General features: G+C 40.2%; 2 protein-coding genes across 3 annotated transcripts in view; both read left to right on the top strand.

Annotated features, from left to right (window-relative positions):
- LOC109815866 (receptor-like protein 4) overlaps nt 1–15,342 on the top strand; it is a 43,554-nt gene extending 28,212 nt beyond the window's left edge. The window contains exons 7-9 of one of the 2 annotated variants that reach the window (XM_020380685.3): nt 2,058–2,135; nt 2,890–3,095; nt 14,792–15,342. In XM_020380685.3, coding sequence (XP_020236274.1) covers nt 2,058–2,135; nt 2,890–3,095; nt 14,792–14,898 — 391 coding nt within the window. In that variant the 3' untranslated portion in view covers nt 14,899–15,342. Of the gene's footprint in view, nt 1–2,057; nt 2,136–2,889; nt 3,096–14,791 lie in introns of those variants that run through there. The other variant, XM_083066125.1, reaches the window with a different exon arrangement.
- Nucleotides 15,343–15,835: 493 nt separating this feature from the next.
- LOC145953431 (uncharacterized) lies at nt 15,836–21,160 on the top strand. Its single transcript, XM_083067386.1, has one exon. The coding sequence runs from the start codon at nt 15,836–15,838 to the stop codon at nt 21,158–21,160; it is 5,325 nt and encodes a 1,774-aa protein (XP_082923512.1).
- The last annotated feature ends 5,833 nt before the right edge of the window (nt 21,161–26,993 follow it).

Genomic DNA, 26,993 nt, shown 5'->3' with positions numbered 1-26,993 from the left:
ACATCCCTTGAACTGTGACTGGATCCATGCTAAGAACCATTTCATCATATTTTAATTAAAAAATAACTTTTATTAGTGGTCAAGGGGTCAGTGAATGCATTAATAATTTAATTTAATTAATAATTTAATTAAAATGAGGGAATGCATTTGTCCACTCTCACTTAAGTATGGGTTTGCCACTCGTGGGTCCAAACAAGGAAGAATCCTTCTTGCAACCTATAGTGAATGTGTATGTGAGAAGCAGATTCATACTTAATAGTGCTCCTAGACTAACACGGATATTTCTGAAATAATCTTTTGCTTGATTCTTCCAATCCTAGTCCACCTTTTTATAAGGCTACATATAAGAAAACAATCCTAATTGTTAGGATCATAACTAACAATTATCCTAAAAATAAAACTAGGAGTGGTAATGGTTCTGTTATACATAATCTTATCGAGACAAAATCATAAACAAAATTCAAATTTTAAAAAGATAAGGTAATCTTAATCCTAATCGGTAAAAGAAGATAAAAGGTCTAATTGATTTGTTAAATCATGGTACTAGAGAGGACAAATATAATTGTTCCACATTTGATTTACAAAAACATCATGGGATAGGATAAATTAGATGTTGAAGGACACGACAAAAACTCTTTTTTTTTTTGGTTATTCAATAAACCATGGGACAACTTTTTGTCCCAAGTACGAAATGTTGTAAAATTGTTATCCATCTTCAAAATCAATCACGAACAAGAGTCCTCTTTCTCATATGAAAATTCTACAATCACATAACCAACGTTAACCTGAGATGTGTGATAGTACTGTTCTTAAAGACTTATCCGCGTGATGCGCAAGTTCCCCAGGATATAATAGGTCCTTCCTAATTAATAATTGAGGTAACAGAACTGAAAAATTTTCTTAAGTGAGAATAACCCATGAGATTCATGATACAATCAAGAAAAAATATGTGTGGAGATACTCTCAAAGTCTTTTGTAGGTTATATTTATAATGAAAAGAAATTGTTTCTCAAAATCACCTGTGACCAAGTCATAAGATAAAATATATTATCTCTTGAAGACCAAGTCAAAATATAAGATAAAACTTAATCTAAATGACCAAGTCAACAAGACTAATTCTAATTAAAATATATTATTTAATAAAACAAAATTAATTTAAAATAATTTTCTAATTCAATAAACATATTAATCTTTTGAAATATCACTCAAAAATACAACACAAATTACTCAATAGATAAACAACTGCCACTATCATCATTGTTGTTGCACCAACTCGACCTTTACCATTGCTACCGATGCCCCCTACCACCACCTATAACCACTGTCTTTGCCACTAGTGCCGCCACTATTACAACTGTCACTGCTGCCAATATCATTGCCATTATAACCACTACCACCGCCATTGCAGCCGCAACCACTATTGTTGTCATCACCACTATTACCTCCACCTTCATCACCCCATTAAGATAATTACTACAAATTCATTAAGATAACTAATATCAAAAATAGTACTGTAGAAAATTTAATATTTGTGCTGTCCAGTGTTCACCAAACAACTTACAAAGTAAAGTAATCATAATCTACGAATAAGAGATAATCCCAAATAGCCAACAATTATGCTGTTTTTTCTCTGTTGATGTTGTTTCCCCACAAATGCATCCACATTTTGCTCTAAATATTAATTTTGGTTTTTTTACTTCTTTTCTAGCAGCTTTGGAACTACTGGATCAAAGTAGTAATATCTGTGCTTCGATTTTTTGTAATTATAACCGTTAATCATTGTTAGATTAAATTGCATCTTAATACTAGTGTGTCAGAATGAAAAAGGTATTTATTTTGTTTTGAAGTTCCTTAGTCATCAATGAAGTTGCTATTTGGTGTTGAAAGCATAGATCATTCTATTTTTCTTCTCTTTTAAGTGGTTGGGCATTGTAGAAAAGAAATGGTAGATAACACTTGACTCTAGGGAGTTTTAAGATGTTCTCCCTTCTACCTTCCTGTTCACAGCAAAATTAGCTTACTTTTGTCTGTTTTTCTAATCCATTTTATCATGTCAGGCGATTGAATGATAACTTATTGGAAGGGCGGGTACCAGAGGAACTTTATTCAATTGGTGTGCATGGTGGAGCTATAGAGTATGTATCTTTAATTCAATGTTTTTATTCTTTAAGCTTCTGGATAATGTGCTCGGCTTGAATCTCCACTACTTCCATACTTGATTATATGAGGTCCTGTCTGTTTTTCTTGTTTTTGTGTCTGTGTACTTATTTAAAATTAATTGCTAGCAGAGACTCACCCACCTAAGCTCATGATGTCATCTGTCATCAGCATTTAATACTAAAGTTAGCTTCAATGCCAGATCTTCACATAAAGTTTCCTGCCCTTCTGTCTCTTTCCATTGTTCATTGTTGTTCTTCTTGTACAATCATTTTTTATGTAAGATATCCAAATTGAGTTATTCATGTAAGGTGAAGTAAATTTGATGATTTCTGAAATCCTCAACTTTGATTTACCTGCAATCTTTAAAGGACTGACTATGCAATGGCTTCTTATTACTGAAATTTATGCTTATAAAGTGACAAAAATCAGTTGATTTTCCATTTCAAACCTTTCAATTCAAAATATATTGCTAGCAGAGGCACACTCACCTAGGTTCATGATGTCATCTGATTTTACATGAATATTCTGGCTAAGATTTTGTCCTTCTGGGGAATTAATCAGCGCTAGTTGTTGCCTTGGTTGCTTGGGTTGTAATAGGTACAAAAGTAGTATATCACCAAAGGATTGTGTTTGTGTGCTGTGGTGCACTTAATAAAGCTTTAATTAAATTGTAATTATATAATTGAGAAGTAATCTCTGATACCTTTAGTTTGTTTTGATTTTGCTCAGTCTATCTGGCAACAAAGGTTTGTGTGGTGTACCATCTCTACCAGCTTGTCCTATGTTTTGGGAAAATGGAAAATTATCTACTCCGGGTAAAGTTGCAATAGGCTTGTCCTGTCTTTTTGTTTTCTGTGCAATACTGCTTCTGGTCTATATTTACATCAGGAGGAGAAGGAATGACTACGACTTTGCTCTGCCTCATGAATTAACTTGTAAGTATGATTTCATTAACATTTTTTTTTTTCTGTCAAGCTTCTTTTTTTGAGGCCTTCTGGTGTTTCTTTAATTACTGTACTGGTGTGGTTTCTTCTCTTTTCTGTTACACTAAAAATTTTATTTAGTTAGTAACCAAAGTTTTTTTTTTTTAATTTTTTTATGATGAACAACAATTTTACTTCTTAAAATGGTGGCAGAATTATTTCGTTGATAGTGTAAAAGTAAAACTATTTATACGGTCAGAAAATCAAAGTTAAATCTATGGACATGATAATGAGTGGACAAACTACAATATTTTCATTGTTAGTTTTTTGTTGTATGCATGGACTATTATGCTTATCTCAGTTTAGTAATTAATACTTTTTTAATTTTTATATTTTTTCATTTTTTTTTATAGTAGTGTTAATACGCCATAATTTGATAGTGTATTATAGAATTGCCTAGTATTGACAAATTTGGTTTCAGCCTGTCTTTAATACGTGTTATTGTAGTCGTGTTCCATTATTTATTATCATTGGTAGAGATAAATTTTGGTCCAACCTTGTTTGAAATTGTCGATAGGCTCAAATCTCATTGCCATTCACCTCTGTTTGAAGTTTGCACCATCATGTTTGAGTAGAAAAGAGAGAAGCTGAGTTTGCATGGGAGAATTTATTTTGGTTTAAAAATTTAGAAGCAACCTCCAGCTAATTCTTGTTACTGGACCCTAGTTATCACACAATTTAAAATCAAGTCTAGAGCATGTGATATCTGTAGTGGGTAAGTCAAAAGGCAAAGGAGGAAGCGGTGAAGTAGAAGAGATAAATTCAGACTAAAATCAAGAAGTGGATGCAGAAAGTAATGGACTCAAAGGTAAGGTTAGTTGAGACAAGAAAATGGCAGAGTGGAAAAGTAACCTATTTAGGGATTTTGGTCAATACCTATAGTAAGTTGGACCAAACAAAGCTCAAAGTGGGTACAATGGGATAACCCAATATCTAATTACAAACCATAGAATATTGAGCAGGAAACCATACAAGGTCCGCAATATGAAGAAGATACATTGTTCAAGTTCCTTGCCAGGAGTGGCAATAGGGGACAATAGTTTATTGAAGTCATGGAGAACGCTACTCACCTTACCCAAATATTCAAGACATTGTGCCATCTAGTCTCCAAGAGGCAGTGTTAAGACTTAAGCAATAAGCAAATGAGTAGAACCCAACCTAAAAGACTAGTTCATTAGGTGAGAGCCTCACGGCTTAAGTACTAAATTGATCTTCTTATTTACTCAATGTGGGAATCCAAACATTGCCACCACCTTTAAGAGCTGACGTCCACGAAAACTTATTGACACTGATGTTGACTTGATGGTAGCCCTTTTCTCTTTAATGGCTTCACTCACATATCAATACCCAATTTGCAACTTAATCCAACTTATAAGTAGTCCTTTTTGTAGTCCACTCTCAATGAAGGTACCAATTGTTATTAGTTAAGCACAAGAGGATAACCCAATCTAAAAGACAATTCCATTAGGTGAGAGAGCCTCATGAGTTATGTACCACATTGAACTTTTAGACAATTCCATTAGGTGAGAGAGCCTCATGAGTTATGTACCACAGTGAACTTCTTATGCTACACGATAAAGGAATTATATGTGAGAGAGAGTAAGAGAGAGAGAGAGAGAGAGAGAGAGATGAGAGAAGATTTGCAATAGGCAAAGAATGTAATTCATTAACTACTGAAAACAGAGTACAAGACAGGTATTTATAGAGCCAATTAAGATTGGTCTATAATAACCTAATTATCTATAATAACAGAAAGATAACCTAATTATCTATAATAACAGAAAGATAACCTAAGTATCTATAATAACCGAAAATAATAATAAAGGAGTAAAACTATACTCCAATAGCCCCCCGCAAGCTCAAGTAGGATGAGGAGACTCAACTACTTGAAGCTTGGACCGAAGTTCACAAAACCGCGAAGGTGAGAGAGCTTTGGTGAGCACATCAGCACACTGATCAATAGCTGGAACATGAACAACTTGAAGACACTTGGCAGCCACTTTCTCGCGAACAAAGAATAGGTCCAATTCCATATGTTTGGTGCGTGCATGAAGAACCGGGTTGTGAGCGAGAGCAACAGTGCTCAAGTTGTCACAGAAGATAATTGGAGTAGAATGAGTGACTTTAAGTTCAGATAGCAAGGTTTGGATCCAAGTAACTTCAGTTGTAGCGAGGGCAAGACTTCTGTATTCGGCTTCAGTACTAGAGCGGGCAACTACAGTTTGCTTTTTGGACCACCAGGACACGAGATTTGGTCCAAGGAAGATGGAGGCACCAGATGTAGATCTCCTGTCGTCAGGATCAGACGCCCAGTCTGCATCACAATAGGCATGGATCGAGAGAGAGGAAGGAGAAGAAGCAGGTTGTAGACGGAGACCCCAGGATGTAGTGCCTTTTAGATACCTGAGAATTCTTTTGACAGCTGCCCAATGATGTGTAAGGGGGTGGGACATGAATTGACAGACTTTGTTTACAGAGAAGCTAATTTCGGGTCTTGTAATAGTAGCATATTGTAATGCACCTACAACTGAACGATAGAGAGAAGCATCCAAGAAATCTTCAGAGCCTGCTTTTGATAGTTTGCTGCCAGAAATCATGGGAGAAGAAATGGGTTTTGAGCCTTCCATATCAGTACGATTTAATAGGTCACGAATGTACTTGCTTTGAGTAAGAATGAGAGAACCATCAGCCTGAGACTTTACTTCAATGCCAAGAAAGAAATCAAGATTACCGAGATCTTTGAGGGAGAAGATTGAATGAAGTTGAGAGACGAGTGTATGAAGGATCGAGGAATTATTGCCAGTGATTATAATGTCATCAACATACACTAGAATGTAGATGACATTATTGCCCTGAGAGTAAATGAACAGTGATGGATCACATTTGCTGGCATAAAAGTTTAATCGCAGTAGAGTTGATTTGAGCTTGTCAAACCAAGCACGAGGTGCTTGTTTGAGCCCATAAATGGCCTTGTGAAGTTTGCAGACGAGATTTTTATCAGAAGCTTCAAATCCAGGTGGTTGTTGCATGTAGACTTCTTCTTCAAGTGTTCCATTGAGGAAGGCATTGTTAACATCGAGTTGTTGAATGGTCCAACGATGAATGAGGGCAAGGGTGAGAATGAGTCTGACAGTAACGGGTTTGATAACAGGGGAGAAGGTTTCATGATAGTCAAATCCAAATTGCTGATTAAATCCTTTGGCAACAAGGCGTGCCTTGTACTTTTGGACCGTACCATTAGGATTTTCTTTGACGCGGAAGACCCACTTGCAGCCTATAGCAGTGCGATGTGGTGGAAGAGGAACAAGAGACCAGGTGTTATTGTAAAGAAGAGCATTGTATTCTGTTTGCATGGCAGCAGACCAGGTAGGATTAGATAAGGCTTGTTTGGTGGTTTTTGGTTCTACCTGAGTTAATAAAAGGGTGGGTTGTAGGCGTGGTTTAACTATACCATCTTTGGCTCTTGTGGTCATAGGGTGCACATTGTGAGGGTGAATAATAGGAGATGAGGAAGGTTCAAGGTTGGAGGATGTTGGAATGGATAGAGTAGAGGGAGAGGTACTGGCAGCAGTATTGGGGCTGTAAGAATTAGAGGTTGGGTTTGGTGAGGTTGCGGGTGGATTGGGAGAGGTGGGTCTGGTCGCATGAGTGGGTGTGGGAGTGGGATTTATAGTAAGAGGGACAGAAATAGGATGTTGGGAGTCACTAGTCTTGGAAGAGGAGAAAAGTTCCTTGTAGGGAAATTTAGTTTCACTAAACACTACATCTTTGGAGATGTAGAGACGTCCATCAGCAGCAAGACATTTGTAACCTTTGTGAGAGGTAGAGTAACCAAGAAAAACACATTTTTGGGATCGGAATTGAAGTTTGTGTTTGTTGTAGGGCCGAAGATGTGGGAAGCAAGAGCAACCAAAGATTCTAAGAGAGAGATAATCTGGTGGTTGATGGAAGAGTTTATGATAAGGGACAGCATTTTGAATGGATGAGGAGGGGAGTCTATTGATGAGATAAACTGCAGTGAGAAAGGCATGATCCCAAAACTGCATAGGTAATTCAGCTTGAGCCATCAACGTGAGACCAAGTTCAACAATGTGCCTGTGTTTTCTTTCAACAACTCCATTCTGATGGTGAGTGTGTGGACAGATTAGACGGTGTTGAATTCCAACTTCATTCAAATAATTAGTGAAGGAACGATATTCACCACCCCAATCAGTTTGTAATGCTTTGATTGGGTGGTGATATTGATTTTTAACCATAGCGTGAAATTGTTTGAAAATATTAAAGGTTTGAGCTTTAGACTTGAGAAGATAGATCCATGTAAAGCGTGTGTGAGCATCGACAAAAGTTACATAGTATTGATATCCACAAGTAGACGTAACCGGAGCAGGTCCCCACAAATCACTGTATACTAAATCAAAGGGTGTATTGTAAATGGTTCTAGACAGATTGGAAGGTAATCTGTGGGATTTACCATGACAACAAGGAGTGCAGAAATTTGATTTATTATTGTGCACAAGTTGAATGTTGAAGTTCCGAGAAACATGTTTCATTACATCAACATTGGGATGTCCTAATCTAGAGTGCCAAGTGGCAAAGGAAACAGGGCTTGTTGCTGCAGTATTGACAGAAAAGGTCCTGGCCAGTTGCACTTGCTGGACAGATTGCGTACTGGGAGTAGGAAGGAGTGTAGGAAACTTGTACAGGCCATCAGAACCAACTGAGCCTTGGAGAAGAACTTCTTTAGTGTCCTGTGATTTGACCAAGCAAATGTGGGGGTGAAATTCAAAATATACAGAATTATCCTTGGAGAATTGACTAACACTGATTAGATTTTTTTGTGATGGAGGGCACAAATAGAAGATTGTTTAGAGCGAATTGAAACTTAGGGTTGATTGGAGAATGAAAAGTGGTAACACCTGTGGAGTTAATGTGAAGCCCTTGTCCATTGCCAACATGGATTTGATCAGGTCCTTCAAAAGGAGTGAATTGATGAATATTTTGAGAAACGTTGGTAACATGATTTGATGCCCCAAAATCCGGATACCAATTGTTGTTGCTTGAAGAGGAGGATGATGCAATCATGGCTTGAGGTTGTGGCTGGGTGGAGGTGAATTGGACTTGAGGAGTAAATTGAGGTCTAGGTCCAAGAATTCCATGTTGATAAGGAGAAGACAAAGTAGGTTGATTGTTGTACCATGCGCCTGGGTTTTTATGTTGGTTGATGGAGGGGTGCGCGGGTACTTCAAGGGGTGAGGATGGGACATAAGTTTCATCAAAACGATAATAGCAGGCAGAGGCAACATGTCCATACCTGTGGCAGACTTGACATTGGTATCCAGCGAATCTGCCTCGACCACGTCCTGCCCGATTGGAGAAACGACCACCACGAGAATTGGTACGACCCCCTCGACAATGAGAGAGACCAGATTGATTGTCTTGATGAGCGAGATGTGCTTGTGGGTTCGTGGCAGACGGGTTGGGTTCAGTGGTGGCAGTGGTGACATTAATGGAGGCAGCGGCTTTCTTCTTGAATTTGTCAAGACGGGATTCATGACCAAGGAGCAAGGTCTCAACTTCATCAATAGTAAGAAGGTCAAAACGACTACTAATTAGAGACACGGTGGATTCGTATTCTTCGGGAAGACCTTCAAGAATTATATCAAGATGTTCCTTTGGAGAAACAGAGTCGCCTATGGCAGTGAGGGCATCAACTAGGGTTTGAATTCGAAGCACATATTCAGAGATTGACAGATTTTCAAGAGTGGTACTGCGAAGTTCATTGCGCAATTGGCGGGCTTTGGCATTCATATGAGAGTGGAAGTATGTGTGAATTTTGTCCCAAAGTTGGAAGGAGGACTTGCAACCAATGACTCGTGTAAGCATGTCTTTAGACATGGAGGACTGTAGCCAAGATAGTAGTAATTGATCTTGCTGTTCCCAGGCAAGATAGGATTCAGAGATGTGACCAGCATCTCGGTCAGCAAGGGTTGCAAATTTTTGAGGAATTTGGGGGTTGACAAGATAATGGTGAAGGCGGTGACCCTTGATGACGGGTTCAACTTGTTGACACCAAAGAAGATAGTTCTTGGTGTCAAGCTTTTCGGAGATGGTGTGAGAGAAGGTGAGAGACGGATGGGTGTTAGCGGGAGGATTCTTGGGCGGGACGGTGTTGACTGGGTTAGCATGAATTGGTGGAGGAGGCGGTGGTGGTGGGGAAGAATTCATTGTAGAGTCAGATTCAGCCATAGGGAGATGTTGGACGAGCGGAAACGGAGAGAAGAAGAAGAAGGGGATCAAGAAGCTCTATGATACCATAAAGGAATTATATGTGAGAGAGAGTAAGAGAGAGAGAGAGAGAGAGAGATGAGAGAAGATTTGCAATAGGCAAAGAATGTAATTCATTAACTACTGAAAACAGAGTACAAGACAGGTATTTATAGAGCCAATTAAGATTGGTCTATAATAACCTAATTATCTATAATAACAGAAAGATAACCTAATTATCTATAATAACAGAAAGATAACCTAAGTATCTATAATAACCGAAAATAATAATAAAGGAGTAAAACTATACTCCAATACACGATGTGGGACTCATAACACAATGACACTCATTAGGTTTTGGCATACCTCATAAAGGCATTGCGTGTGAGTATTATAGAGACACTTAGCCTGAACCCAAATAGACTCATCTCATGAGCACAGAAAATCTACTTCAGAGTGGGGTGGATAGCGAATTTAACCTTTGTATGTCTGCAAACCATAATAATCAATATTGAATAGTGTGCATTCAAGCTGCTAATTAGGGGTGTTCGTGGATTGGATTGGATAGATTTTGAGGGAGAAAACCATTCGACCCAATCTCTTCAGTTTGGTTCATTGGTCATCTAATCATTGTGATTTAAAAATCAAATCTAATCCAATCCAATCCAAATATATTTCGGTTAATTAATAATAATAATAATAATAATATACAAAATTACGAATTGAGATAATCTATCAATATTCAATAACGTGATAAAATCACTAACTTAAAAAAAACCAAGTAAATTTTTAAGTAGTCAATAGTCAATACATTGTTACCACAATATAGAATACCAAACAAAATCAAAACACCATTGACTAAAATAGAGGGTAAAAGGCAAAGTAAATATTGTAGGGGAGAGGAGTTGTGAGTGGTGTCTAGGCATTGCAATCTAACCCGCTTCCGTGAGTACCCGCTCGAACCTGCCCCGATTTGGACGGGAAAACCCGTGTTTATCGAGTTCAAGTTCGGATTCGGGTTTTTCCCGATTGATAAAATCAGGGGCGGGGGTGGGGACGGGGATGTTAATACCCGTCCCCGTACCTGCCCCCACCCACCCCTACCCCCGCCCCGCTTAATAATATAATTAAAAAATTATTTATATATATATATATATAAATCAAAATTAAAAATATTTATATGTAAAAATTTGTATTATTTTATTTTTCTTTTATTTTTTAAAATTTGTTCATATTTATTTAAAGAAAAAAAGAAATAAAAAAGAAATAAAAAAGGTAGGAGCAGGGGAGAGGGTGGGGCGGGGAAACCCGAACCTCGTCGGGGACGGGGATGGATACCCAGATTTTACCCCTGGCAGGTATCGGGGGCGGGAAATCGTAAAACCCGCCCCGGCCCCGCCCCGTTGCCATGCCTAGTGGTGTCTTCATTGTCACAGGTCTTCGTCTCTTATACTCATGAAGAGGGGTGAAAGGTGTTTCATCTCTTGGGGAGAAGGTTGAGAATAACTTTAATGTATGTGACAAGAGTGGACACTCTACAGTCATTTTAAGTTGGGAAGTAAAAAAATGTGGATACCGAAGAGTTATTTTAACAGGTAAAGAAAATAAGGATAAAAGTGGTAAATGTTATTTTAACAATAGGCTAATAGGTGAATATATATATATATATATATATATATATATATATATATATATATATATATATATATATATATATAAAGAGAGAGATAAGAGTGTTCGTTTTGGTTTGGATTGGATTGTTTTTGTCTTTGGAATTGAAAACCGATCCAATCCAATTAAAAAGAAATCAATTTTTCAGTTTTCGGTTTGGTTTATGCAATTTACATTGCATTGGGTTAGTTATGAACACCCATACCATTAATTGTGCCATCATAGCATGATGGGTACCCCTCTTGTTGCCCTTGTTATGTTGCATATTGTAGTCACAGTCATTGCAACACATATTGTGCCTTTGCAGCTATTCATGACTAGTCTAAGTGTTTCATAAACATGTTATATAGGGGAGGAAGGAGGACCATGATGATTTGGTTGATCAAAGTGTTTTGCCTTTTGTGCCATTACTGAATAACCACAACAATCTCTCTTTTATTGTTGTCAATCACTCACTTCTTCATTTGTGATTTGTGTCTATTAGGAAGTTGGTTAAGAGTCTAACTCAACCTTACAAAATCGGCTTGTAAAGTGAGAATTGCTCCCCACTTTTATACACTATTATGGCCTCATCTTTAACCGATGTGAGACTTGGATTTTTTCTCAATACAGCTCCTCACATCCAATACTATTGGGTTTGGTGTGTGGATAAATGGTAGGTGACCCTTTTAGAGTGGATCTAGATAGTGTTGATATCATATTAAAGAGTAAGTTAAGAGCCTAACTTAATCTTTCAAAATGGGCTTATAAGATGAGGATTGTTCCCTATTTATATACACTATTATGGTCTTATCTCTAGTCTATGTAGGACTTGGATTTTTCCCAATATTGCCAAATGCAAAGCTGTTTTTTCATTTTCTAACACAAGGCAACAATTAGCTAGCTGCTAAAGGAATTATGGTTTCTGGTGATTGGGGTATGTGTTTTCTTTTCATTTTATACCCTTGCAGCTAGCACAATTAAGAATATTTCCTGTTTTTAAATATAAGAACCAAAGTGCTATTCCTCAACTCATCCAACTTCCTCTTAGATCTCAAAATTTCATTGAAAAGCTTTGTGAGCCAAATAAAATGTTTCTCTAACACACTTCCAAACTTCAATAAGGATACCATCTAGGCAAACAAATTTACCATTGTCCATTCTCTTGAGAGTCTCTTTTACCCCTCAAGTCCAAATTCTATGATAATAAGATTAAATTTTATTTGTCCTCTTTAGATTTTTAGTCCTTTCATATTAGGACTCAATTGTTGTCCATCATTGAATAGCTTATAGAAATATTTCCCTATCTCTCTTTGATATCGTGATCTATGGCCAAAACTTTCCCTTCATCCTTGATGCAGGTTACTTGATCCAAATCTCTTGTATTTTCTCTATTTTGGGTGATATTATAAATCTTAATGTTCTCCATTCTGTCCTGAGATCTTTGTAAAACTCTTCAAAGGCTTTAGACTGTTCTTTTATTGCATCTTTTCGTGTTTCATTTCTAGCATTCTAATACTTTGCACAATTTTTAGCATTATTACACCCATATAAGATTTTAAAGCAATATCTTTAGTTTCTTAGCTTGTCTTGATCATTTTCATTCCACCACCAAGATTCCTTATCTCATGGCTCAAAACCTTTTGATTACCCAAGATTGCTTTAGCAATTTTTCTTATCTTAGAAAAAGGTTAACACTACCTTGTAAATCCAAATAATCCCCTCGTGGAATAGTTTCCGCTTAAAAGTCAAAAAGTTCATCTATGTGAAGTTGACGCAGTTTGATTCTTGGAATTTGAAATGAACATCAAGAATAAAAACCCATATGCTTAAGTTAAAAGTCAACTTTATCTCTCCTAAGTTGCCACAACTTGATTCTTGATTTGCAACTTTTCGAGTTATCTGTTTAGGCCTTTTGAAACATCAAGAATCAAAACCATATGCTGTGTAGTTGGACTCTCTCTTGGAATCACCTTGCAATCCTCACAAACTCTTTTATCACTACTTTCCAAAAAGAAATCAGTATGTGACCTTGAAACTCCACTCGTCTAAGTGATTAGATATTTTCTCATTACTTGAAACAAGTGTTCATGTTTTGAAGTTAAAAGCAATAGAAAAAGTTCATAATCTGTTATCATGCATGAGTGTATTATCCAACTTGTCCTCTTTGCCCGATGTGGTGGGACTTTATAGTTCTCCAACAGCGGGAACAGGCCAGTTGCCATGGTGCTCATCCAATTTGGTTGTTGCCAATGCCAGCCAAAAAGCCACCAGTGGCCGGAAAGTGTGTTTGTGTCTGTTAGAAGAGGTACATGGCAGGGAGGCCAAAAACTCTCAGGGAAACATGGTTTCAGCAAAAAATTAAAAAAATCAGATGGCAGTGGGTCCACCTGATATCACAAATTAGGGACGCCTCTTGTTTAGGTCCTAGATACCATGTTAAAAGGGATAGAAAAAGCAAGAAACAAGGTGAAATTTGTGTCTCAATTCCACCTATTTATCCCCAACACTCAGATTCTTCCACACTTGGACTACGATTTTCTAAAATCATGCATGAATACATTGGCGCCTTGATCACTTGATGTGACAACCATAATCAAGGAAAAAGAGGACTGAAAGTTGATCCTAAGTATAATCTTATAGGGAAGTCCTTAGTGATCCCTGCAAATATTTGTGCGCTAGTTTTAACCTTATCAAGCACATCCTTGATAGCCCAAATGTAAGCAAGCAATATACATATCCTTGTAGGACCAAATTAAAACCACCAAAACTCCCCCTCTTTTCCAATGCCTTCCTCGAGACTTGTTTTAACATTCTATCATATGGGCCTTTTCTAAGTTGGTGAAAGCCATATGTATATTCATTTCCCTCAGTTCCTCTCCATCAACCCCCAGTACTTCACAGAAGACATATGGCTTTCATACCTGACCTCCCTATCATAAACCAAATTTGGCTTGCGAGAATGACAAAAGAAAATAATCGGGATTCAAGATTTCTCACATTAATAATCGTCTTGTCACTCAATGCATTTTAAATCTAGCCCCCACACCATTTTGCACCTACTTCTATTCATCTATTATATGTTGGTAATTCCAGTCTTTTGGACTAGGTATTTTGTTGTTTCCGTAAAGCAGATATCCCATCATATTGTCTTTGTCGTCTTCGTGCCTTTTAATGAATGTCCTTGATCTAAATGATGTCTTTCCTGCCAACACTGTCCGTGTATTATTCTTGGGGAATGCTTTATTCTTGTACCTTGACATTTTTACCTGTGTCTACATTCATCTATTGCAATGTACTTTGTCATGTCATTATTGCAATTCTTTTGTAGCCCATATAATCATATTCCAGGCTTTCCATTTTACCATTCAGGCAGTTTTTCTGAGTGGTATATTCAAATTGTTGTTTCGTTATCAACTTATTGAAGAGGACCCGATCCGAATATTTTGATATATGATTTCCATTTTTAAAGTTAATAATTATGAAAACACACGTATTTATTTTTCTAGTATATTTTTACTGCATAAGAACGGGGTTTATTTTCTGTGTACTTCTGCAATTAAGCAATAGTATCTTCAGACAAAAAGGCACCACATTAAAACTTGTCTCTACATATATGTTCATCAGTAAGGAGCCATTTAAAGTCCTTAAAATGACCAGAAATGTTTGTGTTTAGAATCATCTTCAATATATTTGATGTTTAAGTTTTAACTATTTTATGGTTTCGGTTGCAGCATTAGCCGCCAAGAGAAACCGATATCAGAGGCAGAAATCCTTAATGGTTCTCGAGATGGAGAGTCAACACGCCAAGGCACTACCTTCACATTTTACTACACAATAACCATTTATTTTAATGGAAACGGAATATTGATATTCATAGTTTTCGGCCAAACATACAACGACACATCTTAGAGAAAGGGTTTGAACGTGTTGCAGCATCGATGCCTAGCCATGATGTAACAGCACTGCGGCTTTAGGAAAGAAATGGCTTTTCTCGTACAACTTTCTTTGTCTCGTCAAGGTTTCTGGAAGCCACTTATTGTACCGTGCATGCTCCCCCTGTATGACATTGTTTCTTGACCCTTCAAACAAAGGCATATACCCTGTGATGTCAATACATAGCCGCAGCTTTTGCTGAATATGTGATAGGTACAACCCATTAATGTATGAAATTTCAGCCACAAGTTAGTGTCCATTTTTCCATGGCAAATAGATTCTGGTTGACTCCTAACATTGTATACCGATTTATGTAGCAAAAGATAGGTGATTGGACTTTGCTGTACAATGTATTTCACGGTAATGCTTTCAGTTTTTCTCTCCACGTACAAAAGTATTGTACGGGTAAGGGCGTTCGGCCACCACCCGGTCGGCTGCCAAAAGGCAAAACCAAGTGACCGAGTGGCGTTCGGCCACCTGGATCGGCCCATCATCTCTCATGGCCCTTAATCCATGATTAGGAGTTAATTAGTTGATTAAGGTGTATTACCTAATACGGTAAATACGTTGCAGGGCCCATGGGGTCCAAAGCCCATAAATGTCAATATAAATAGCTCAAGTCAAAAGGTAACGTCACTGTTCATTAATTACCCTCGATATTGGTGCTTGTCCTGACTTGAGCGTTGGAGTGCCTTTTGCAGGTACCAACCCTTCACTCGCATTGGATTGGACCACTCGTTCGGCCTTCAGAGTACGAGAAGATTTGGTGTATCCTCCAGACAGGTACATTTTGGCGCCCACCGTGGGGCCGAACGAAAGTGGTTGAAAGTTTGCTAAGAACGATGCCGATAACTAGGAGAACAAACACGCAAGACCGCCCTACTGAAGAACATGTGGAGATGGTGGATGAAACAGATCTTACCGAAACAGTACGACTACTCAAGCAAGAAATGGAATTGATGAAACAACAAAGAGAAAAAGATGCAAGGGAGCTTTCAGCCTTGAGGGCTGAAAATGAAGCGTTGAGAAGTCAGGATACTTCTTGGAAGCCTACCCATGCCACCAACACACAAACTCAGGGGTCATACCAATCTCATGCGGTCCATACATCGGTCCCCCACGCTTCAGCAGTAGCCCCTGAGAGATTCCCTTCGGCTTTACCTACTGTAGTTCGTCCTGCAGATGTAACCACTATCGGATCACACCGACATCCGTTTACTCCCTCCATTATGCAACTCCCCCTGATGGACAACTGGAAGGCTTTACCTATTGACAAGTATGATGGTACCACTGATCCTGATGAACATTTAGATGTTTTTCTGACACAGGTAACTCTGAGTACGACCGATGACGCTGCATTGTGTCGGATTTTTCCTACGTCCCTCAAAGGCAGAGCTCTCAGCTGGTTCACTCGTCTCCCACCTAACTCAATCGATTCCTTTAATACATTATCATCCCAGTTCACTATCCAATTTGCGACAAGTCGCCCTCACAGTCTAACATCTTTATCTTTGGTTAGTCTTAGGCAGGATAAAAAAGAGTCTCTTCGGGCGTTTATGGATCGGTTTAACAAGGCTACTTTGGAGATCAGAGATCTCAACCCAGCCGTGGCGCTGCATCATCTCACAACGGCTTTAAAACCAGGCCCATTCGTCAACAACATTTGTAAAAAGCCTCCTTCGGACATGAATGATTTACGTAGGAGGGCAGATAAGTACATGCAGATGGAGGAGTTGGCAGAATTTAGAAATCAGGCCCGCGCCGAGCAGTCCACTAAATCCGAGAAACCAGTTGAACCATCATACAGGGGGCGAGGCAAAGAAATATCCCTTCGGGAGAGGCCTATTCGTGGACCGAAGTATACTCAGTATACTCCCCTTAATGCCAATCGCGCGGCGGTCCTCGAACAGGCTTTGGCATCTGAAGTGTTAACGATCCCGAAGAGAGCATCTACTCCGCCAAGAGCATATACTAGCAAATCTTGTCGGTATCATAGGAATCGGGGACATTCAACTGATGAATGCGCGGCCCTCAAAGACAAGATCGAAGACCTGATTAAGCAAGGGAAACTGCACAATTTTGTGGACCGGTCTGGTTCGTCTCAAAATCGTTCATACCAACCCAGGTATCAGGATCGGCACAGGCAAGACCGTTCTGATAAAACCTCTGATAGAGGTCGACGCGAGAGAAGCAGGTCACGTGAAAGAAAAGATGATTCGGCACCCTCGCATCGAAGGATTATCAATACCATTGCTGGTGGCTTTGCAGGTGGGGGCACAACTTCTTCGGCCCAAAAGAGACATCTCCGAGCTATCCGGTCGGTCAACGCTGTTCACCGACAGTCGTCTCGGCGATTACCAACGATAACCTTCACAGATGCAGACTTCAAGGGTATTGACCCAGAACAAGACGATCCGATGGTCATTAGTGTTGAGATTCACAACTGCATTGTCAAGAAAACACTGGTTGATCAGGGCAGTTCGGCGGACATACTATATTGGAGCACATTCCAACAGCTGGGTATCTCGGAAAAAGAGTTGCTTCCTTATGACGATCCGTTGGTTGGCTTTGCAGGAGAGAGAGTCAGCACCAAGGGATACATAAAACTTTTTACAAGGTTTTGTTTCGACGAAAAGGAGAGCAGAGAGATCCAAGTAAAGTACATTGTCGTTGAAGCTAATACCTCGTATAATATCCTACTCGGTAGACCATCCCTAAATGCATTAGGAGCTATTGTTTCAACGCCACATTTGGCAATGAAGTTCCCGTCAGACAGAGGAAATATCATTACAATTCACGCTGATCAAAAGGCTGCTAGGGAATGTTATTACGCTAGTTTGCGTGTTGAGCCGAGGGAGGAAAGAAAATCCAAATCCAACAAAATTCATGCTGTGAACGTTTCGGCACTAGTAGAAGAGGCTGTGTTGGATCTTGATCCAAGAATGAATAATGAAGAAAGGGTGGAACCAATTGAGTCTAAAGTGCCGTTCCAGATAGGCTCACGTCCCGAGCAGGTCACGTACATCGGTGCCGAAATCTCTGAAGATGACCACTCGGCCTTATGTCAGGTTATAAAGAAGAACAGAGATCTCTTCGCATGGACACCCTCCGATATGCCAGGAGTGGATCCAAAAGTCATGTGTCATAAACTTTCAGTCTGTGCCGAAGCAAAACCAATCGCGCAGCGCAAGAGAAAAATGGGGACCGAAAGAAAGCTGGCAGTTGAAACAGAGGTTGCCAAATTGCTTGATGCCGGATTCATTCGAGAGGTTCATTACACCACTTGGTTGGCGAATGTGGTCATGGTAAAAAAGTCAAATGGAAAGTGGAGAATGTGCACAGATTATACAAGTCTCAACAAGGCATGCCCTAAGGATGCCTATCCACTTCCAAACATAGATCGATTAGTCGATGGAGCCTCGGGACACGAAATGTTGACATTCCTGGATGCTTATTCGGGATACAATCAAATTCCCATGCATGCTCGGGATGAGGAAAAGACGGCCTTCATTACCGATTCGGCTAATTACTGCTATCGGGTAATGCCGTTTGGGTTGAAAAACGCTGGAGCAACGTACCAAAGGTTAATGAATAAAGTTTTTCAACATCAGATAGGCAAGAACATGGAGGTATATGTGGATGATATGGTGGTAAAATCCAGAAATGTTGATCAACATGCAATGGATCTTTCTGAAATATTCAAACAGTTGCGCAAGTATGATATGAGGCTTAATCCGGAGAAGTGTGTGTTTGGAGTATCAGGAGGAAAATTCCTTGGCTTCATGCTTTCGGTTAGGGGGATCGAAGCTAATCCCGATAAGTGTATGGCAATCGTCAAAATGATCAGCCCTAAGAATCTTAAGCAAGTTCAGCAGTTAGCAGGTCGGCTTACAGCGTTGTCAAGATTCCTCCCGTGTTTGGCTGAAATAACCAAACCTATGGTAAAATTACTGAGAAAAGCGAACAAGTTTGAATGGTCTGCCGAATGTGAGAAGTCTTTTCAGACTTTAAAAGAACGTCTTGGTTCTCCACCTATCCTTTCTAAGCCCGATCCGGCAGTACCAATTCTGGTCTACTTGTGTGTTTCGAATGACACAATAAGTACGGTTTTAATTCAAGAAAAAGAGGGACAACAGCCCATTTATTTCATCAGTCGTATGTTACAGGAAGCCGAAACAAGGTACCAGCTTTTAGAAAAAGTGGCACTCGGGCTTGTTCACACTGCTCGGCGCCTTCGACAATATTTTCAGAGTCATCAGATTATTGTTCGAACTGATTGCCCGATAGCCAAAGTGTTACGCAAACCCGAGTTAGCAGGAAGGATGATGGCTTGGTCAATTGAGTTATCGGAGTTTGATATTTGTTTTCAACCTAGGGGACCCATCCGGTCCCAATGCTTGGTGGATTTCGTTGATGAATTGCAACCGAAAGGATATTTTGTTAATACTGTATGGACGATACACGTGGATGGTTCCTCAAACAATCAAGGGAGTGGGGCAGGTATAATTTTGGAGGGACCAACAGGATTAATCATAGAACAGTCTTTACGGTTTGCGTTCAAAGCTTCAAATAATCAGGCCGAGTATGAAGCGTTATTGGCTGGCTTAAGACTCGCGCAAGAAATTGGTGTCAACCGGCTGGAGTGCTGGACCGATTCAAAGGTCGTAGCCGAACAAGTGAATGATAATTTTCAGGTAAAAGATGCAAACTTGTTGAAATATTATCATTTATTCCAAAAAATGCGCGATACGTTTGAAGAAGTTCAAGTAAAACACACACCAAGGGAACACAATACGAGAGCGGACCAATTGGCTCGGTTGGCAAGCAGCACCAGAAAGCCTGGACAACTACGAACCACACTTCACTTGGACCTCGAATCGCCAAGTGTGGTAGCCGCCGAATGTTTGACAGTGGAGCGATCCGTTCGTACGTGGATCACCGAGATAATGGATTATCTTGAGCAGGGCACACTACCATCGGACCCAACAGCGGCTAAAAAGCTCCGAACGCAGGCCGCTAGATATGTTATTCTTGGAGGAGATTTGTATAGGAGAGGATTCTCGACTCCATTGTTGAAATGTGTTGATGAAGCACAAGCTAGCTACATTTTGAGAGAAATGCATGAAGGGATATGTGGTTTTCATTCGGGGGGACGGACTTTAGCAACAAAAGTGCTACGAGCCGGATACTACTGGCCTACTCTCAAGGACGACTGTGTAAACTTTGTGAAGCATTGTGTGTCATGTCAGCGACATGGTAACCTTATCCACGCTTCGGCTGAAGAACTGCACGGCATAAGTTCGCCGTGGCCATTTGCGATGTGGGGTATGGACATTCTAGGCCCCTTCCCGATAGCCAAAGGACAGTGCAAGTTTCTACTGGTAGCTGTGGATTACTTCACAAAATGGGTTGAAGCCGAGCCGCTTGCAAGTATCACAGCTGCCAATGTCCAAAAATTTTTATGGAAGAACATCATTACTCGCTTCGGCATTCCATATGCACTTGTTACCGATAATGGGCTGCAGTTCACCGATCAGAAACTCAATCGGTTCATACAAGATCTCGGTATCAAGCACAGATTTACCTCTGTTGAACATCCACAAGCCAATGGGCAAGCCGAAGCAGCAAACAAAGTCATACTTGGCGAACTGAAGAGACGGTTGGGAGACGCTAAAGGAGCTTGGGCGGAGGAATTGTTGGAAGTTCTATGGGCTTACCGGTGCACGCCCCAATCCACGACTAAAGAAACACCATTTCGGCTGACATATGGCACCGAAGCTATGATACCTGTGGAGGTTGGAGAACCTTCTTTTCGAAGAATGCATTTTGATGAAAATACCAATGATATGTCTCTCCAAGCTGAAGTGGATATGGCGGACGAGGTTCGTCTCAAAGCAGAAATCACGGCTGAAGCTTGCAAGCAAAGGATGACTCGCAGATTTAATTCCAATCTTATCAGAAGAAGTTTTAAAGAAGGTGATCTAGTATGGAGAGCACAAGGATCGGCGAGGCGTAATCCGAGAGAAGGAAAGTTGGCTGCTAATTGGGATGGCCCATTTCGGATTCGGCATAGCTTGGAGAACGGTGCATATAAATTGGAAGAGCTTTCAGGCAAGGTCATTCCGCGAACTTGGAATGCATCCCATCTGAAGCATTATTATAGTTAATGTTTGTTGTAAATCAGACCTTGTATACATAGATGGTGTACTCTTTTCCTTATTCGGTCTTTTCTCCCCTTGTAAAAAAGTGAAAAGGGGTTTTGGCCGATAAGGTTTTTAACGAGGCACCTGTTAATAAAAATCTATGCAGTTCTTCCATTCTTACAGCTCAATTTTCGATTCTGTTACTTAATCAACGCAACAGGCTTCCCTCCCGAGTTGTTCAACTCGGCCAAGGATGTGCCTCAAAAAATCTCGCAACAGGCTTCCCTCCCGAGTTGTTCAACTCGGCCAAGGATGTGCCTCAAAAAATCTCGCAACAGGCTTCCCTCCCGAGTTGTTCAACTCGGCCAAGGATGTGCCTCAAAGTCTCGCAACAGGCTTCCCTCCCGAGTTGTTCAACTCGGCCAAGGATGTGCCTCAAAGTCTCGCAACAGGCTTCCCTCCCGAGTTGTTCAACTCGGCCAAGGATGTGCCTCAAAGTCTCGCAACAGGCTTCCCTCCCGAGTTGTTCAACTCGGCCAAGGATGTGCCTCAAAGTCTCGCAACAGGCTTCCCTCCCGAGTTGTTCAACTCGGCCAAGGATGTGCCTCAAAGTCTCGCAACAGGCTTCCCTCCCGAGTTGTTCAACTCGGCCAAGGATGTGCCTTAACAAATATGCTTCCATCACAGATATACAAGCCGAAGCAATTCATTCGGTTTTATTAATAAAAGTTCTACAAGCCGAGGCGTGTTCGTTCGGTTTTACATAAAACAGAAGTACAAGCCGAGTCAATTCGTTCGGTTTTATTCACAAATGTTCTAGAAACCGAGGCTTGTTCGTTCGGTTTTACATAAAACAGAAGTACAAGCCGAGTCAATTCGTTCGGTTTTATTCACAAATATTCTAGAAACCGAGGCTTGTTCGTTCGGTTTTACATAAAACAGAAGTACAAGCCGAGCCAATTCGTTCGGTTTTATTCACAAATGTTCTAGAAACCGAGGCTTGTTCGTTCGGTTTTACATAAAACAGAAGTACAAGCCGAGCCAATTCGTTCGGTTTTATTCACAAATGTTCTAGAAACCGAGGCTTGTTCGTTCGGTTTTACATAAAACAGAAGTACAAGCCGAGGCAATTCGTTCGGTTTTATTCACAAATGTTCTAGAAACCGAGGCTTGTTCGTTCGGTTTTACATAAAACAGAAGTACAAGCCGAGGCAATTCATTCGGTTTTATTCACAAATGTTCTAGAAACCGAGGCTTGTTCGTTCGGTTTTTCATAAAACAGAAGTACAAGCCGAGGCAACCCATTCGGTGTTATTCAAGATCTACAAACCGGTACGTGTTCTTTCGGTCTTACATAAAACGTGCAAGCACTAGCCGAAGGAAGTTGATTCGGTTTTACCCAAAAGAAAGCTACCAACCGAAGCAGGTCCTTTCGGATTTGTCAAAGTTGATTTAGTTTTACCCAAAAGACAGCTACCAATTCGGGTTTATTTCCTATCTTTGGTTTTATTTAACTGAAAGATGAAACTGGCTTGTTCAGCTTTTATTCAGGCGTTCAAATGGTTACCCATTCGGTCCTAGATATATACATACAAGTGGTTAATCCATTCGGCTCTTTATCAGGACTCAAGAATGATGATTTTTATTTAACTAATCATTAATGGACAGCAAGTCAAAACAGATTGCTTAAGAAAAACGATTTCATTCAGATAAGAAAGCTCTATCGGCCTCCAAACTACAACAAAAAGGGCATTTTGATTACAAGTATAATTAACTACTCTTCCGGCGTCCGGACGGATTCATCTCCCATAACGGTATCGGGATTTCCCTCAGTATCGTTGGTAGGATCATGGTGTCCCTCATCCAGTGTGTTTTCCTCGGAGGTCTCCACATCATCTTCAGCTTGGGGGGCAGGATCATCATCCAGTTCAGCTCCTTCAGGCAGATCGGCATAAGATATCAAGGACCCTTGATAGAAATCCTTAGTCATATCAAATTCAAAGCCCTCTTCAAATTGACCGAAATGCTTAGCCTGACGAATGGCCTGCTTGAACCCAGCCTCATGTTGAGCAACGATCTTTTCTTGAGCTTGCTTTTTGAGGGTGTCATAGGCAGTCTCAGCCTCCTCCAGTCGGCGACGCCCTTCATTGGTTATTTTTTGAAGTTCCAGACGAAGGGTATCATTATCACGCCGAACAGCATCCAACTCGGCAGCGAGATCCCTATTCTTGGCAGTCACCTCTTCATTGACTGAAATTGCATCGGCTGCAGTCTTTTCAGCCTCCTCTAAATTTTGTTTCAAAGACTGAACCTCGCCAAGAGGTTCCATAGCAAGGTGATGGGCCAGAGCCAAAGAGCGTGCTTGAACCTCGCAAAAAAGTCTCCACTTTGTTTTCCCATCCAAGGATGATAAAAATTCTTGCCCGAATGGAGAGACAAGATCAGACCGAATCACTGACTCGGAGGGAGTATCCTCGCGTAGAAACGCACGAGACATCAGTGGAGGAGGCACCACAATGACGGTTCGGTTTGGAGAGGACTCAGGCAATGACTTCGCCTTTTTGGACACTTCTGGTTGATCGTCAGAACCTTTTCTCTTTACGCGCTCTCGGTTGGTCTCTTTTTCCTTTTTCTTCTTCTTGCGTTCGGGATGAGGAGGCAACCGGTCGTCCGTATTGGGTCGGGGAGAGGAAGCAACAGTTGAAGTACCTATTTCCCCGGATCGCCGAGCTTGCTTCACCCTTGCGGCAAGCAAGCTACGAATGTCTAAGTCAGCAGCACCACTTTTGACCATGATTCCTGCACGATGAGTTAAGTAAACATCAATAGGATTTAAATTGTTAGAAAAAAATAGGACGAATAGCATACCTATCAGGTCGGTCCACCAACGGGGCGATACAATTAAATTGATTAATGACCTAGTCGGCAATCGCCGAGGAAGGCGCATTAACAATTTCAAATCTGTTCGTTCTTCAGCTGTCAGCATCTTCTTCGGTACCACGTCATAGGGCCGAGGGGTACGAGTCCAGTATAACGGAAATAAACTTTGCCCATTACCATCAAAAAAGAAACGTTGCCCATTCGGCCGTATGGTCACTCGGAAAAATCCAGTTTTGAAATTCTTATACGATGAAGTGAAACTATTTAATAAAAGCCGATCCCCTATTCGGCTTAGGGAATGCCACTTTGCTAAAATCGTTGGCCGAGACGAGTAGAAATACAGAAAGAGAAGAGGGGAAGGCTTAATATGAAGACATTTACATAAGTGCTTGAAGCCCTGCAGTTGTGCCCAGCTGTTCGGGTGCAATTGAGTAGGAGCTACATTCAACACTCGTAGCACTCCCATCGTGAACTCGTCAAACGGCAACGTAACCTTGAGATCTCGGAGGAGACAATCATACATATAGAATGATGGCATTTTGCCATCACTTTGATCAAGACAAACTAAATCAGGATTAACAAAAGCATTGTTTCGGCATGACCGAATCCCAATCGGGTAGGGATTCTCTTTAGTATCAAAATTTAAACAGTTGGTGTAATCAAGGAGATTTGTGATCATTTTGGTGTCTTGATAGCGCGAATAATATGAAGTCACTTCCCCGTTTACCCATTCATATCCAGGCACATCAGACGGACCATATCGTTGACGGTTAGACGCTCGTGTTCTTTTCTCTTGAACCTCTTCACCGCCACTAGTAGAAGCTTCGTCGGTTGCGGCACTGCTTTCACCTGACCTTTCGGCATGCATGGGAGATTGAGATAACCTAGGACTTGATATACTGGACGAGAACCCCTCGGAAGACGAGGACCGAGAGCTGCTAGCCGAAGAACTAGAAGAAGTATCAACCATGGTTACAAGAACTTACCAATTTTTCTAAACGAAGGATAACCGGGTCGGCTTCTGAGGTCTCGGAATAACTCAACACGGATTATGATAAAGTGTATGAATGGCCCTACCGTTTAACCTATTTATAGGAATGAAAAAAGGCGCGAAAATTTAAAGTATCGAAAAGTTGTAACCGTTAGATCTTCCATATCTAACGGTTATTTAATACATGACCCTTCACCTTACCCTAACCGCCATCTTCAGTTTACCCTTAAAGAAAGTCACGTCTCTCTTCAAGGCTGGGGGGCAGTGTACGGGTAAGGGCGTTCGGCCACCACCCGGTCGGCTGCCAAAAGGCAAAACCAAGTGACCGAGTGGCGTTCGGCCACCTGGATCGGCCCATCATCTCTCATGGCCCTTAATCCATGATTACGAGTTAATTAGTTGATTAAGGTGTATTACCTAATACGGTAAATACGTTGCAGGGCCCATGGGGTCCAAAGCCCATAAATGTCAATATAAATAGCTCAAGTCAAAAGGTAACGTCACTGTTCATTAATTACCCTCGATATTGGTGCTTGTCCTGACTTGAGCGTTGGAGTGCCTTTTGCAGGTACCAACCCTTCACTCGCATTGGATTGGACCACTCGTTCGGCCTTCAGAGTACGAGAAGATTTGGTGTATCCTCCAGACAGGTACAAGTATAAAATTCTATAACTGTTGGGAATCGCTCTATTTAGACTTGAGGCTTGTAATTTAGAAATGCAATCTGCAATAAAATTATTGTATAACCATTTCTTTTGTGTATAAACTTGGTTCAAATGACAATTATTTCCAAAAAATTAAGTAGAATAGAATTTAATTTCACTGTTTTTGTGTCCCCGTGTGCTATTCTGTTACAATGCTTCCGTGGTTGATTTTAATTTTTTTTATTATATATATATATATATATAACTCTATAACATTATATAAAAGGGATACAAATATTCATAACGACCATTTGGTCTCCACTTTTAGTATGATCTTTTTACCCTTAATAACCACTATCTTAATACAAGTAACTATCATCTCTATATTTTTAAAATCTTTTATTCCTCACCAAATAACCTTTTTAAGTAATTGCACTCATTATTTTCACTCTTACAATTTCGTCTTTCTTGCTTCCTCTCTTTTTGTTAAGCTAACTACACATCGGTGCATAATTTATTCTCCATTACGGTATATTCTCTCTCACTTCCTCTATTATACTTTCTATTATATACATCCCCTTCATTCTTGGTTTCATTTCATTTTGTTTTCCTTTCATTTTGAATGTTTTCTCTAAAAACGTAAATCATACATAGTTAATAGTGCGACTTATAAAGGTTCAGATGCGATTTGGAGTAATTTTGTTTGTTTTTTTTTTGTGCCTTTGCGCTTATGTATATTAGATTTCGTTATTTCATTCACTCTGAAAAATTGCTCCATGTTGAGATTTTCTCATAGTTCAAATTTGTTATAGGTTTATTGGAGTTTTTGAATGAATATTTGGGTATGGAATATTCACATCGCATTTTTTCCCGCAAATTATTTCATTTCAACCGTCAAATTGACTTCCCTTAATTGGATAAAGTTTAGAATAACTTATAGGTATTGTTCTTACCGGAGATCTGTGGTAGAGATGATCTGTTGGGTAAGATTGGTGAGCCTCCTTCACGGGTACGTTTTGTGCTTCAAGATGGGGGTTGTACCTGCAAAAGAGACTCCGATGCCAAAGTTAGGGTTTGTATGAGTAGGAATCTCGTATAAGTAATGCACGTACCTTAGTGTGAATTAGGGTTTCGTTGGGCCTTAGGCCTGAGATCAGTTATGATCTGTTTAAGTGACGAGCTGACGTCACATAGCGCGTATCCGAGGTCGCCATGCGCTGTGATGCCGAGCTGGGAGCTCGGCTTTGCAGTACGGATAGTACACTAGCCCCCCGAGCTCCAAAGACCGTGGATCGAGGAGTTAAGATCGAGCTCGTCAAGTGGCTGTGACCCTTCGCGTACG

Source organism: Cajanus cajan, chromosome 11 (genome assembly GCF_000230855.2).
Source record: "Cajanus cajan strain Asha chromosome 11, NIPB_CcT2T_4, whole genome shotgun sequence".
Lineage (NCBI taxonomy): Eukaryota > Viridiplantae > Streptophyta > Magnoliopsida > Fabales > Fabaceae > Cajanus > Cajanus cajan.
This window is presented reverse-complemented; position numbering and strand designations above follow the sequence as displayed.

What these genes read in the sequence shown, in the direction of transcription:
- LOC145953431 (XM_083067386.1), top strand. Translation starts at nt 15,836, where the DNA reads ATGCCGATAACTAGGAGAACAAACACGCAAGACCGCCCTACTGAAGAA.